The sequence below is a fragment of the Pezoporus flaviventris genome, unplaced genomic scaffold (assembly GCF_033815535.1).
Source record: "Pezoporus flaviventris isolate CSIRO_AGI_PZ_B2104156 unplaced genomic scaffold, CSIRO_AGI_Pfla_v1 ptg000005l, whole genome shotgun sequence".
NCBI classification, from domain to species: Eukaryota; Metazoa; Chordata; class Aves; order Psittaciformes; family Psittacidae; genus Pezoporus; species Pezoporus flaviventris.
The window spans coordinates 854,609-867,875 of NW_026892553.1; the positions used below are offsets into that span (position 1 = coordinate 854,609).

At 58.6% G+C, this 13,267-nt stretch overlaps 1 protein-coding gene across 3 annotated transcripts; it reads right to left on the bottom strand.

Annotated features, from left to right (window-relative positions):
* Nucleotides 1–7,494: 7,494 nt before the first annotated feature.
* On the bottom strand, nucleotides 7,495–13,263 carry LOC133265246 (tumor necrosis factor ligand superfamily member 10-like). Of its 3 annotated transcripts, XM_061445551.1 has the most exons (5): nucleotides 12,947–13,262; nucleotides 10,018–10,164; nucleotides 9,708–9,744; nucleotides 9,239–9,346; nucleotides 7,495–8,984 (listed from the first exon to the last, which is right to left on the bottom strand). In XM_061445551.1, exons 1-5 carry the CDS (start codon nucleotides 13,178–13,180, stop codon nucleotides 8,542–8,544), a joined length of 969 nt encoding a protein of 322 aa, XP_061301535.1. In that variant the 5' UTR covers nucleotides 13,181–13,262; the 3' UTR covers nucleotides 7,495–8,541. The 3 variants fall into 3 exon arrangements, with proteins under 3 accessions (XP_061301535.1, XP_061301537.1, XP_061301536.1); XM_061445553.1 differs by lacking the exon at nucleotides 10,018–10,164 and having other exon boundaries at nucleotides 12,947–13,263; XM_061445552.1 differs by lacking the exon at nucleotides 9,239–9,346 and having other exon boundaries at nucleotides 12,947–13,263.
* Nucleotides 13,264–13,267: the final 4 nt, after the last annotated feature.

The window sequence follows — 13,267 nt, forward strand, 5'->3', positions numbered from 1 at the left end:
TTGGATCTCTTACTTTATTTGGACTCGGCACTAACGCAGGGAGGAAAAGACAAGCTCTGTTCTTCAGAAGCTTTGCAGGAGGAGGATTTTGCACACAGCACTCAGGTGGTGGCAGAAGGATGTGGTTGTAACTCAGGGGTGGTGGATTCCCAAGTAGCCGCTTGGGAACAATAGGAACAGTCAAAACTGGTGGGGGGAGGGAACCGTTGGCTGGCTGAGGGTGTTCTGCTCAGCAAGGGTAAGAGCCCCACAAGCCCAAACCCCCGAGAGCAGATCTCCTGGGCCTAGGTCTGGTTGGGATGAAGCTTCTTTCGATGAATCTGTGAATGTATTCAGTGCCTCTGCTGCTACCTTGCCAGGAGAGTCCTGAGGAGGAGGCAGGAGGTAACAGTTGTGTTCTCACCATGATCCTGTGCTTAGATACATGCCTGAGGATTCCTTCTCCTTTACTTTCCTTTTACTTTTAGAATGGGAAAGGCCAAGTCCTATGTTATTGCCCTTTGCACTTCCGTGTTCTGATCATGATTGATACCACACAGTGACCTCTCCCATAGTCAGCAGGGGCTTGGGGCTGGAGACTTTCTCCTGGGCCCCCTGTGCCTGGGATGTTTACATGGACACTTTTGCTGTTCCCTGCTCCTCCAGGTCCCAGCTCCAGGATTGGGAGTGCTGCCACTTCACATACGTGCACCGCTCGGGGTCTCTCCTTTTGCCAACAGCTATGCAATAAACCCTTCCTGAGCAATAAACCCCTCAGCCTCGTTCCACCTGTGTCCTTCAAGTCCCTGTCCCAAATCCCACCAAATGTTCCTGTTAATAAAATTGTGACCATTTACTGGAATTCTGAAGGTATGTGAATGGTTTTGGAGGTGGATGATGTTCATCATGGCTTCAGTCTCTATCAGGTGGTGGTCTATGGTCTATGCCTGAGGCTCTGCAGAGCTTCCTCTCACCCTGGTTCACCACTGTGGCTGCAGAGAGGAGCCAGCTGGTGAGTGATGGCCCACAGTTAGGGACTGGGGGCTCTGACTCTGCTTCCTGATGGACAAATCTCTGATGGGTGGTCCATGTGAGGCTGCTGCTGCCCATAGTAAACCTATTCCATGTGGGAGCGGGGCTCCTGGATAGAGTTGTTTGGAGGTTTGTTCTTAAACTCTCTGAAATAGAAGCAAGTTCTTTATCTACATGGAACTGAAGCCAGATCATTTTCCAGCAGTGAGTACCTGCTGCCACTGCTTTTCCTGGCTCTGAGGTCCTGAATTCTTGTCTACCTTAAAGCTGAATCAAAACAAGAAGTTACCAATGGATCAGGTCCCTTCTGCCTAGAAAATAAACGCCTCAACTTTGTCTACGGTGTTCTGTACAGCAGGAGCTGGTGCTGAGTTGAAACCAAGACTGGTGTGTTGGTAAGTAACAACTTGAAATGCTCCTGCCTCTAGCAGGAGAAACTTTGCCTTTAAATGCCTTTCTTTGTCCTGTTTGGAGAGGGTTGTTCACCCTCTCCCAGTTCCTGGGGGTTTCCTCCAGGAAATTCCTGTCCTGTGCATGCAGGGGTGCATGCAGGCTCCTCATGCAGGCTTCTCTTCCCTGTGGCGCTTGGAATACCAGACAAATAGAGCTTTGCTTTTCTGCCTCTTACACTTGAAAACATGGTCCCTGCTTCAGTTAGATCCACACCACATCTGAGCCCATCCCTCTCCTTGCAGGAAGGTTGCTGCAGCCTGGGGTAAGGGTAAGGACAAGAGGTGCAAAAAAGGAAAGCTGTGAGTGGGCCGGAGCCTCCCGGCTGCCTGGTGTCTTATCCCAAATGCTCCAGGGAAGCGGGAGGGCAGGGAGCAGGCTGTTGGAAGGGGATCACAGCGGCTCTGCCATCTGGGAATGGGAGCTCGGGGCAGGAAGCAGTTGCCAGCAGGCAAACTCCCAGCTCCACCATGCCAGAGCCTTTTCTTTGCCTCTGGCTTGCACAGATCTCTTCACTCCTGCTTCTCTTTCACGTGGTAATTTCCCTGTGGATGGACAGCTGGAGGTCTGGTGCGCAGTGGCAACGTGGAAATAGGAGCTTGGAGCTGCTTGTCTGTATATGAAAGCCTGCTGACCCCAGTGACGTAAACTGTGTTTGTGTGAAGGGAGAGGCTCAGTTCAGCTCCAGACCTGGTTGGGTCTAAGCTGTAGTTCTCTGTGCAGGGACACTTGGAGCAAAATCATCCTCATCATGACCGTGTTACCCACGGCAGTGCTGCCAGTGCCTGGAACGTGGGGCTCCTGCAGGGCTGTGCACTGGGACTGGTGCTCCCCCAGGGAGCCGGGGGGTACAGATCCTCCTGGCTCGTTGAGCTCTGCTTTGCGGGATTCCTTTAATTCCTATGAAAACAAGTTCATCTCTTTCCTGCAAAATTCTGTGCAGGGAGAGCACATACTCACGGCTCTAACTAATGGAGAAATGGTTGGGAAGGGTTTTCCCCATCCGCCTCTTGCTTTCCCATTGCATTATCTTCTGAGCGACTCCAGGAGGAGCCCTGGGGTTTCCCTTCGGCAAAGGGCTGGTTATACAACCCGGCGCTGGAGCCCGTGCGTGTGTTTGATAAATGCCACCAAGCATGTGGTGGTCTGAGCTAAGCAAGAACTGCTGCTTGCAGCGCTGTGCTGAGCACCAGAGAGAAGGCTGAGGCTCTTCAAATCCCTTTTCAGCTGCCTTCAGGGTCTTAGACCCCACTCCAGGTGATGTTCCATGCGAGGAAGTGGCTGTGGGGCACTCTGCTCCTCACCCAGAAAAGGGAAGGACCTGCCAGAAAGGTCTTAAACCATGATATCGATGATTGTTGTATTGTTTATGTGATTATAGCTCATTCATACGTGACTGGGACCCTCGTGGGAGGGCTCTGGCTGTCCCACGTCCGAAGGGCAGGATGTGAGCTGGGGTGGTTGACTTGGTGCTTTCCCAGCCTGGTGCTGGGGTGTGAGGAGCAGGATGAATATGCACTGGGTGGGTCACTATGAAGCTATGGGGCCAGTGGGCTCTGGCCTCCTCTGCCTGCCCCTGGAGGAGCCCTCGGCCACTGAGTCTTAATGAAACACAGTGTTTAATGGAGCCTGATGCTGTCCCTTTCCACTCTGCTGTACTAAGGCAGCAGATGCATAGAGCCACAGAGTGGTTTGGGTTGAAGGGACCTTAAAGCTCATCCAGCCCCAACCCCTGCCACGGGCAGGGACCCCTCCCACTAGAGCAGCTTGCTCCAAGCCCCTGTGTCCAACCTGGCCTTGAGCACTGTCAGGGATGGGGCAGCCACAGCTTCTCTGGGCACCCTGTGCCAGCGCCTCAGCACCCTCCCAGGGAAGAGCTTCTGCCTAAGAGCTCATCTCAGTCTCCCTTCTGGCAGGTTAAAGCCATTCCCTTCACATATGGGGGTGTCCATGTGCGGTGCGTTCCTGTGTGGATCAGGACCAGGTTCCACAGAGCTGTTGGGATGCCCCAGGCAGTAGGTAAGTGGAATTACTTTTTCCTGGGATCTCCAGTCTGTTGCACGGTGGGAAATCAAGGGGAAAACTGCATATGCTTCATAAGCCTGGGTGGAGCTCGCTCAGTTCTTCCTTTGTGTCCAGCTTGCTGGTCCCAAGGGCAGAGCCCAGGAGCTGTCGGTGCTGGCTGGGGATCCAGGGACCGTGCCAGTGAGAGCTGGGGACATGTCTGTGGAGGGAATGGAGGATGGGCCAAGCTGCTGACATCAGCTTCCTGTTCCAGCAGCCCTGAGGGCTCTGAGCAGCAAAAGGTAATCCACTGGAGGAGAAAGAAACCACCTTCAAGGCAGTGTTTTTCCTGAGGGGCCTCAGTGGGACCTTGGCACCAGTCCCTGTGGGGCTGCAGCCTGTGGGAAGGCTCTGTGAGCAGTACGGGTCCAGGGAATGGCATGGGTGGAATGGGATGGCTGAGCTGGCCTCCTCCTGCCTGTGGCTGCACTGAGGCTCCTGCTCACTCCTGCTGTGGGAGCACCGATGTTATCCTCTTGGTTTAAGGAGCATCCTGCCTCCCACAGCTGCTTGAATCTCTCCTGCTGAAGGAAAGGGGTTTCTGCTTTGTTTTCCTCCTTCTCGGGTTCAGTTCACTTGGGGGATGCCCCAAGGTGCCCCAGGGCAGGCAGAGGGGCAGAGCCCTGGGCTGGGTTTCTTTGTGCTCTGTATTTACAATGTCCCAGTAAGTGATTTCCTGGGGTGTTGACATGTTTTCCATGTGGACTTCCTCCCTCCCACTGTGCATGTGTTCTGGGCTTGGGACTTGAAAGTGAAATAAGATGTTTGGAGAGGAACGGAAGGCTTGGATGCAGTGATGAACTGGTTAACAGCAACAGGAGGGGGGAGACATGAGCCGCAGACTTTGCTGGGAGACAAAGGGCAATGCAGTCACTGCTGGGAACGCCCTTGGCATTGGTCTGTGCCGAACTGAAAGCACAACCTCGGGGCAGCGAAGATAAGACAGTTCTTTGGCAGCGACTCCAGGGAAGCTGCATGTGTCTGGATCGAATTAACGTGATGAAGCCATAAGGAATAAGGTCAATGTGAAAATATTGCTGCAGCATTCCCCTCACCCCTTGGTGTTTTAAAGCAGGAGGAAAGGGCAGGGAGGTTTCTGTGCTGTCACCAGGCACGGAGATGAGCAGCTTTTGCTTCCAGGTGACTCCTCTTTTGCTTCCATGAGGTTTTAAGCTTCGTACGGGAAAAGCAAACTGCTTTTGTGCTATGAGAGTAGCTGTGTAAGCAGACACCCCCATATGTGAAGGGAATGGCTTCACACGCAGGCTTTTTGGTGTAAATCCCACACCAGTGAGCAGTTCGAGGTCCTGGCCTGTGTGTGTGTGGTGTCTGTGTGGTTTGGGAAGCCCTGCTTGCTCATGCCATGGTGGGCAGGCGTGTTCTGTGTTGAGTGCTGCTGCCACAGCCTCCTACAGTGAGGCCTGGCCAGTGGGTCCTGGGCCATTGACTATGACCAACATCTACGGGCATCTTGTCCAAGTGGTGAAACTGAGGCACATATTTCATGAGGAACCGGTGAGTAGCTTGAGTAGAGCCTGCCTGTCCCTGAAAGAAAACCCTTGTGTGACACTGCATCAGCAAGCTCTTGGCACGAGCCAGGTTGTTCTCCTGGTTACTGCTCACTTCTAAGGATGCTGCACACGTGGCCACTGGCTTGGTGATGTCCAGTCTTCAAAGCTTTGCATTAAGGTCAGCTTAGAGAAGCCAGGACCTGCTGTGGTACAAGTGAGGGCTGAGGCAGCCTCACCAGGTGCTGGAGCAGTGGGAATGAAGCAAGAGGAGCTGGGTGGGATGTGCCTGTCTGCACAGGCTGTGGCTCCAACAGCTCTTGCTGCTGCTTGTTAAGCTTCAAACCGGTTTGTGAAACTGAAACTCGTCTTCCAGTTCAGCACACGTTAAATGTGCGCTAAATTCCTGGGCTTGTTCTGCTCTTCCCAGCTTCTTGTTTGGTTTCCTCCTTGTTAAGCTTGGGAAGTGTGTGTGGGGGGGGGCTCTGCCAGCAAGGTGAGGAACCCAGGGCCCTGCGACTCTCCTGGAGCAGGCTGTGCCTCTAGAACCTCCCTTTGCCTGGGCTGTGCAGCTGGAGAGCCCCTGGCCACGTGCTGGGTTTGCCCTGGTGCGCTTGTGCCTTTCCCTTGTGTTCATGTCCTCGGGGCTCCGCAGGAGCCTCCTCAAGGTGCCCACAGGCCAGGTCCAGCCCACGGCGCTGGGGCTGGGGGGGGAAGAGCTGGGAAGAGCCTAGAACAGCAGAGCCAGAAAAGTTGCGGAGCTGGGACCTCGGGAGCACCCTCGAGGCTGGGGCCAGGCTGCATCCCCCAGCAGCGCTCCCCCCCGTCCACCCCATCTGCCCCTGCCGGTGCCACACAGGGCTCACTGCACTTGGCCCAGCTGCTGCTGGGCCTGGTGCTCCTGGAGCTCCATCCTCCCCCAGAGCATCTGCCCATGGCGTCCTCTCCCTTTCCGGGAAAGCGGGGCTGGCACCGAGCCTGGCAGCCCCGGCTCCAGCAGCGCTGCTGCAGCTGCACCTGCACCACCGCCAGCTCCACCGGGACAGGGCTGCTGCAGCTCCACGCCAAAGAACGACTCGGAGCCTCCTGCTCTGTTCCCTGCAGCCCCACGTGTGGCAGCTCAGGGTTGGGCTGATCCCAAAGGGATCGGGATGCGGGAGCTGGGCTGAGCTCAGCGCTCCCCACGGAGAGGTTTCAGGCTGGGAAGCCAGATTCCTGTTGTTGGTCACCAAGGTGGTTGAGAAAGAAGGCAGAGAAATAAGAGGTGGAAGGGGAAGGGAGCATTTCAGAGGTGGTTTTGGAAGGGTTGGCAGGCCTGCCTGGAGCGGGGAGCAGTCCTGCCCCCCCTTTTGCAAAGGGCAGGCTGGTGCTCCTGGCGTTCTCTGACTGGGAGGCTTGGGATGAGCTGGGAAAGCTGCCCATGGGCTCGGGGCTGGTCCAGCAGCTTGTGTGCAGGGTCACAGGGCCAAGTCAATCGGGGAGCTCTCTGTACTGGCCTCACTGGAGCAGGAGGCAGAGCCCAGTGAGCAGCAATGGGCAGGGTTTGCGGATGTGGGGGGGATGTGAGAGCTGGCACTGGTTGCCAGCCCCAGCCAAGGATGCAAAGAGCTGGGACTCAAGCCTGGAAAGCTGTGGGATGGATAGTGGGAGCGAGGAGCAGTCCCTGCCAGGCAAGGGTGAGCTGGGGAACAGCCCACCTTGGAAGCCCTGGGTTTGGCCGTGCCTTGGGCTGGGCTTGGCAACCCAAAAGCGTTGAGAGGAGCAGCACCAGGATACCCAGGATGAGGTGTAGTCCTGGAGAGTTGATGGGAGGAGGGGAGGAGGAGGAGGAGTGGGGCCAGGCTCAGCTCCCGGGAGAAAGGCTGGTGGAGCTGCCCCTGGTCCCAGGTGAGATAAAGGTACCAGGCTCAGAAGTTGGAAGTAGGAGCGTGTCTCGCTGGGAATGCCCCAGGCATCCACCAGGAAAGTCAAAAGTGGAGCCCTTGGAATTGCTCCATATGCAAGATGAGGCAGGACCCTGTTATCGCCTGGAGCCCTCAGCTGGGCTCCATCTGCAGTGCCTGGACCAGAGCTCCTGAGAACCACACGCTGCCATTCCTTGGGGCTACCATGAGTCTAAGCAGCTCTGGCTTCACCCACGCTGCTCTGCTGCCACTGGCACAGGTGGGAAGCAGTGGGAGGCTGCGGGATGCTACAGGAGCCTGGGGAAGCTGCCCCTCTACCTCTTGCAGCCTACGGCTGGGCTGGGGCATGAGTCAGGAAAGAGGGAGCAGGTAAAGGTGGGCTGCAGCCAGGGGCTGTCCAGGTCCCAGGGGGCTGCCCAGGACCCGGGGGGGGGCTGCTGGGTGCTGGCTGAGTGTGGCAACCAGCCCAGGCCTCCCATGAGATGCTTTGCATCACGGCAGCTCAGAGCCCAGGGCTGGTACCTGCGGTGCCCCTGCTAAGAGGTGAGAACCAGCACTGGAGTAGAGGCTTTATTGAAGCAGCACCGGGAGTCCCCGCAGCTGTGCTGCCATGCGGGGTGTTTGCACCCTGCGTGGAGCCCGTGCTGCCACCCTGTCCATCCGCTCCACCAGTCCCCACATGATAGAGTATACAGGGAGTTACAGAAAGGGTTACATTCACCCCGGCGTCTGTGGGAGCTTGACGACGCTCTGCCCTGCTTGAGCCCACCTCCAGTATCTGACACAGACTTCAGAACCAAGGCCCTGCCCTCATTCCTCCCTGGTCCTGTGCTGCTATGGCCGGGCTCACCCATGAGTTCAAACCCTGCGGGTTAACCACTGCCAGAGAGGACCAGGAACCCCGAGGAAGAGGGAGCTGCTTGGTCAGGAGAGAAGGGGAGGTGTGATGGCAGGGTCTTGGGCTGGAGGGGGCCATACAGCCACGTGTGGTTGTTCGGGCTGGTGACTGCTCCAGCTTCGTGGTCCTGCCCTTTGACCTCCCCTGACACTGGCTGCTGGCATCGCTTCATGTTTCCGATGATCCCAAACTAAACTCCTTCACACCTCTCCAGAAGCTGATGCTGGACCTGCCCTGTCCCTGCTGCTGTGCCTGGGTTCCAGCCCTGCACTCACAAAGGGCTCCTGTCCCTGAGCACCTGCAGCCTGGCAGCACATCTGGGGCTGCCCCTGCCAGATGTGCAGACTCACAGAGGCTCATCCTGCCACGGGGACACTTTGTCTTGTGGTTGCAGACCTGCCCCTGGTGCCTCTCCTGCAGCAGGTTTGGTGCTACCTGGCTGTTTGCTCAGATGGAAGCCAGGGAGATGTCCCACCTTGTCCATGTCTCCTGGCTCATGGTCTTCCTCCCAGCTGGATGGTACCAAGCACAGCAGGTCCCTGTGGGCAGCCTCCCTGTGCCCTCTGCTAGCTCCTCCCTTGGGACAAGCACTTAGGGAAGGGTGCTGCACCAGGCCCCTCCTCCCTGGCTGGTCAGCTCCTGCTTCCTGGGGCCCTGCAGGACCCCGGCTGGGCAGGAGCAGTGGGAAGGAGCGAGAAGGCGGCTGTCACAGGTCGAGCCGGAAAGCCCCGAAGTAACTGGCTGCTGCGTCGTTGTAGTCGATGGCCAAGGAGGAGACGGAGACAAAGAGCTCATCCCCGGCCTTCAGCTCAAAAAGCCCCCCCTGGTAGAGCGCGTGGAGCCCGTAGTCCGCCTCGGGTGCCCAGCACTTAGTGCCCACCCCTTTGAGCAGGAGGATGGGCTGGCTGTAGGATGTCTTCCAGTTGATGCACTGCACCAGCTGCGGGACGGAGCCCCGCGTGCCAGCCATGTCGCTGGGGTAGCGGAAGTAGATCTGGGAGTACACGTAGTACTTGCCAGCCTGGTTGACCTGCAGGCGGCCGTCCTGGTACGTGATGTTCTGCAGGTGGGAGTGGATGGTGCTGTCCTCCCAGCGTGCAATGGCGTGGCGGCATGACTGAGAGAGGTTCCCGAAGCGCCGGGTGTTCCCTGGGGAGAAGGAAGAGTCACCAAGGGCAGCGAGATGCTCTGGGGAGCGCCCACTGAGGTCAGTAGGAAGGGAGGGCATGGCTCTAACTCTCTCCCACAGTCATCCAGCTTGGAGGGGTGGAGAAGGGGGTCTTGGACCTGACAGGAGACCCCTCCCACATCCTCCCGTCCTGGTCCCCTGCCCCTTGGGTGAGATCTTTCCCCCCGTTCCCATCTCAGAACCCGCCGGTGCCCAGTGGGGTTCTCCAGCTCACCGTCCTGGGCCAGGCTCTGCGGGCGCAGGGTGAGATGTGCCGAGGGTTTGCCGCTGGTTTTGGGAGGAACCCGCCCCTCCGAGGTGTTGAAGTAGCTCCTCTGGGCCTCTGCGAGTAAAGGGACACAGGCCGTAGAGGACAGGGAGCGTGGGGACACTGAGCCCCATGCCAGCAGAGTAGGTCCTTCCTGAACAAGCAGGGAAATGGCCCACTGATCCGTCAAGGAGGAAGGTTCTTTTGGGGTGGAAATGCCTAGTCAATCATTACCCAACATGTCTGTGTTGCCCCAGGTTCCCTGGGCTCTGGACAGAGGTATGTGGCTGTCCTTCTACCCCATTCCCCACGACGTGTGTCCTTCATCCTCCCAGTGGGACTGTCCCTGCTCTCCCAGCACCGTGGCCGGCAACCCAGTCCCAGCAAGGAGGCTGTCAATGCTTTGCCCCCTGGTGCTGGGCCAGGAGGGACTCACCCTTCACCACGCTCCTGCGGATCACGTTCTCCGTCACCTGGACCCACAGAGAAGAGACACAGACCCATGGTTAAAGCTGAGACGGGTGCTTTCCATGTTCCAGAACCCCTTCGCACTTTCCAAGCCTCCACGACTTTGTCTTTCCTGCTGTCTCTGGGCTCCACCAGCTCCTCACTGGTGTCCATCTCAACTCCACCACCTCCCTCTGCAACCATCCTTGCCAGCGCCTTCTGCCACCCCTCTGGTGAGGAAACTGAGGCATTGGCTCCCACCCTTCCCTCGTCCCCAAAGCCGGCAGGCCCAGACTCACAGTGGCCACATAGGCCTTGATGGTGTTGGCCAGCTTGAGGCAGGACTGGTTGCTGATGAGCTCCTCCAGGCTGGAGCCCTCCTGCTGCTGGTTGATGACCTGCAGGCACCGCAGCTCCTCCACGTTGCCTGGCGCCTGGGCTTTGAGCTGGAACAGAAACACCCCGACACCCCCACGTCAGCCTGAGCCACACCACGGGTGGGGAACAGCCCAGAGCTGCCCTGATCCTGGAGCTGGTGTTCTGCCAGGCTGCAGCTGCTGCCTGTGTCTCCTGTGCTGGGGGGCAGGTAGGTGGCAGGAGGCTGGGTAGTTCTGTCTGGAGTTTGTGACATGCATGGCTTAAACCTTATCTTGTCCTCCCATGCTCCCTGGCAGAAGCGGGTCTTGCTCATCCCAGCTCTCTGGGAAACGCAACAGCCCATTTCGCTGAGTTCCAGGCCCATGAGCAGGGAGAAGGTAAGCACCAGGTAAAGAAAAGGATCCCAAATTCCCTGGTCTCCACCTCCTTCACCTCTTCCTCTCCTGGATTGAGGGAATGAGGCTTCTGAAACAGTAAAGCCCAGCCTGAGGTGCTTGCAGCTCTGGGGAAAGTACCCAGCCTCGTCTGTGCTCCTCATGCTTCCTGCTGTGGAGCTACACCAGGGTTGCAAAACAAGCTCCAGGCAGCTCCATCCGTCCAGCTGCAGCTGGAGATGGGTCCCCACGCACTCGGTGCTGCGTCAGCACATGTCAGACCCTTCCTAGCCTCTGCTGGCCTCTGGCTTGGGCTGGGAACTTTCCCTCCACGTGATGGGGGCCCTTTCTGAGCCTGTCCCGGGCCTGCCCCAGCTCTTCTCCAGCCCTGGCATCACACTGGGGACAGGCACGGTGGCTGCTGTGGGTGCTGCTGTTTAGGGTGTGGGGAAACAGGCGCAGATAGGAGAGGGCTGCTCTGAAATCAGGAACTGGGGATGAACACTGGCACATTGAACATCCTACCTCTGCTCCCTGGGTAATTCCCAGATCCTAGGACAGAACCCAGGAGTCCTCAGGATTGGCCACATCATCACCTGGGGCTCAGCCACCTCCAGCACCCTGCGCTTCCCCATGTCTCTGAGGGCTCCGAGTCCCCACCAGACCTTTTGGGTACCCACTTTGCCTTGTACCAGGATGTGCTCCTCTGGGATCAACAGACTTTACTGCCGGCAGAAAGACTGCGTGAGGTCAGATGAAAAGGGGTGGGTTTTTAGAAGGAATTTTGGACCAACCATCCCTCCTAGCACCAGATGGACCCACCAGGAGCACAGAGGCTGCGGTGCTGGGCTCAGGGGACCAATGTGGCTCATGTTGGGGAGAGCGTGGCCCTGCCTTTATCCCAGGCTTTATCCCTGGCAAAGCCTTGCCTGCCCCAAGGGCAGGACACACAGTGCCTACCAAGGTGGTAAATCCCCAAGTGACAGAGCTGCTCCCATGGCACTCCACAGCAGGAGAGCATGCTTGGGCAGTGCCAGCGCCCACAGCTCCTCCACTACCAGGAGCACCGATTATGGTGTGTGCCTACACAGCTAGGGAGAGCCCTTCTCCTTGTCCTCTTCCTCCTCCTCCTCCTCCTCCCAGGCCCGGTAAGGCAGGTCCCCGGGTAAGATGGTGGCACATCCCCAGTGTGGGGATGGCAGCCACATGCCTTGTCCCTCCTGACAAAGGCCTGGAACTGACTGATGACACTAAGTGCTTGACTAAAGCTTGCTGTGACAGGTTGCCCATCTCACCAGCATCTCTGTCTTTGCAGGGTCTCTACCACCTGGGACCCTTGCACTGAATGGGGTGTTTAAATTACAGGAAAAGTGGGAATGGTTTGTAAAACTGGGAGCACAGGAGGTACCTGGGTGAGGGGGAGAGGGCAAGGTGGTTGTGCTGAGGTTCAGTGAACCTGGAGATGCTGAGCTCTGACCCCAGCACTGATCCCATGTGGGGATGCAGTGGCCAGCCTCTGAGATTAGCTCAAAGAGGTCAATTTAAGTGTCTCTTCTGACCACCGCTTCCCATGGCTCCATCTGCCCACAGTCCCCTATTCTCCCCAGCCCCTTTCATGCAAATCCCTCACAGCAGGATCCAGGGATGGAAACAAAGCCTCAAGAGGGGCTGAAGCTGCTCCAGAGGATGCTCCACCGGGCACCAGACAGCAGTCAGGGGCTGGACTTTTCCCTTGTTTTCCCTGCTCCTGCTGTGGTTTTAAGCAAACCTGAGCACAGCAGGACACCTCTCTTGCCGGGCAGTCCATCTGAAGGGATGGAGTATCCTGGCATCCCTGGGATTCCCTCTCCCTGGTGCAAAGGTCTCTTCCCTTTGGCATTTTCCTCTCCTGGGTGCTCCTGATGGCTGGGAGCCTGGTTCAGACTGTGAACAGATCAGGTCCCTCACATCCGACTTTGGCACAAGTGACGCTGGGAATGCCTGCGTCCCAGCACAGTTATTTGGGGTGACTGAGCTGCCGCAAGCACCCGAAGGCTGCTGGTATGGGGGGGTGGGGGCGCAGCCAGGACCCTTCCACCACCTCCCAAAGGGGGTGAGGAGGATTTGGAGCTCCAGAGCGGGGTGGGATGCAAATGGAGGGAGCCCAGAGCAGCCCCCGTCCCCCCCGGGGCTGCGTGCTCTGATGGGACCCCAGGACAGGGCCCCGGGCCCGGGCGGACCCTCAGCTTCGGCCGCAGCCAGGACAAAGGATCCTTCTCTCCACATCTGGCTCCAGAGGGAGCTCAGGGCAGAGCTGCCCCCCCCCCCCCCCCTTCGGCTCCGCATCTGGCGGGGCAGCGGCGCAGGGCGGGGAGCGGGCAGAGCCCTTCCCACACGCCCCGGGGTGCAGCTCCTCGCCGGTCCCGGGACCCTGCGCACCAGAACGGCTCGCAGAGGTGTGGGGGAGGCAGGAGAAAGCCCCCGCCGACGGGCTCACCTTGGAGATGGCCATGGTGAAGTAGACGAAGAGGCCGGTGGTGCAGGCGATCTGCAGGGCGAGGATGGCCATGACGGCCACGCTGCCCCAGAGCGGCCCGCACCGCCGCCGCCGCCGCGGCGCACCGGGACCGGAGCCGGAGCCGGAGCCGGAGCCGTCCGCCAGCATCGGGGCCTCCGAGCCGCCGCTGTCGGAGCGCAGGTACTGCCCGGCGCTGGGCTGGAGCGGGGTCATCGGCCGGCCCTGGCCTCTCAGCTCCAACGGGGCCGCGGGGACGGCGGGGACGGCGGCGGCGGCGGCGGCGGGACGGACCGTGGAGGG

Excerpts from the sequence above, each read along its gene's own strand:
- LOC133265246 (XM_061445551.1), bottom strand. The coding sequence starts at position 13,180 with ATGACCCCGCTCCAGCCCAGCGCCGGGCAGTACCTGCGCTCCGACAGC. Across the intron at positions 9,745-10,017 it reads TCAAGGCCTATGTGGCCACT|GTGACGGAGAACGTGATCCG; the intron begins GTGAGTCTGGGC and ends CTGTGGGTCCAG. Across the intron at positions 9,347-9,707 it reads CCGCAGGAGCGTGGTGAAGG|AGGCCCAGAGGAGCTACTTC; the intron begins GTGAGTCCCTCC and ends CTTTACTCGCAG.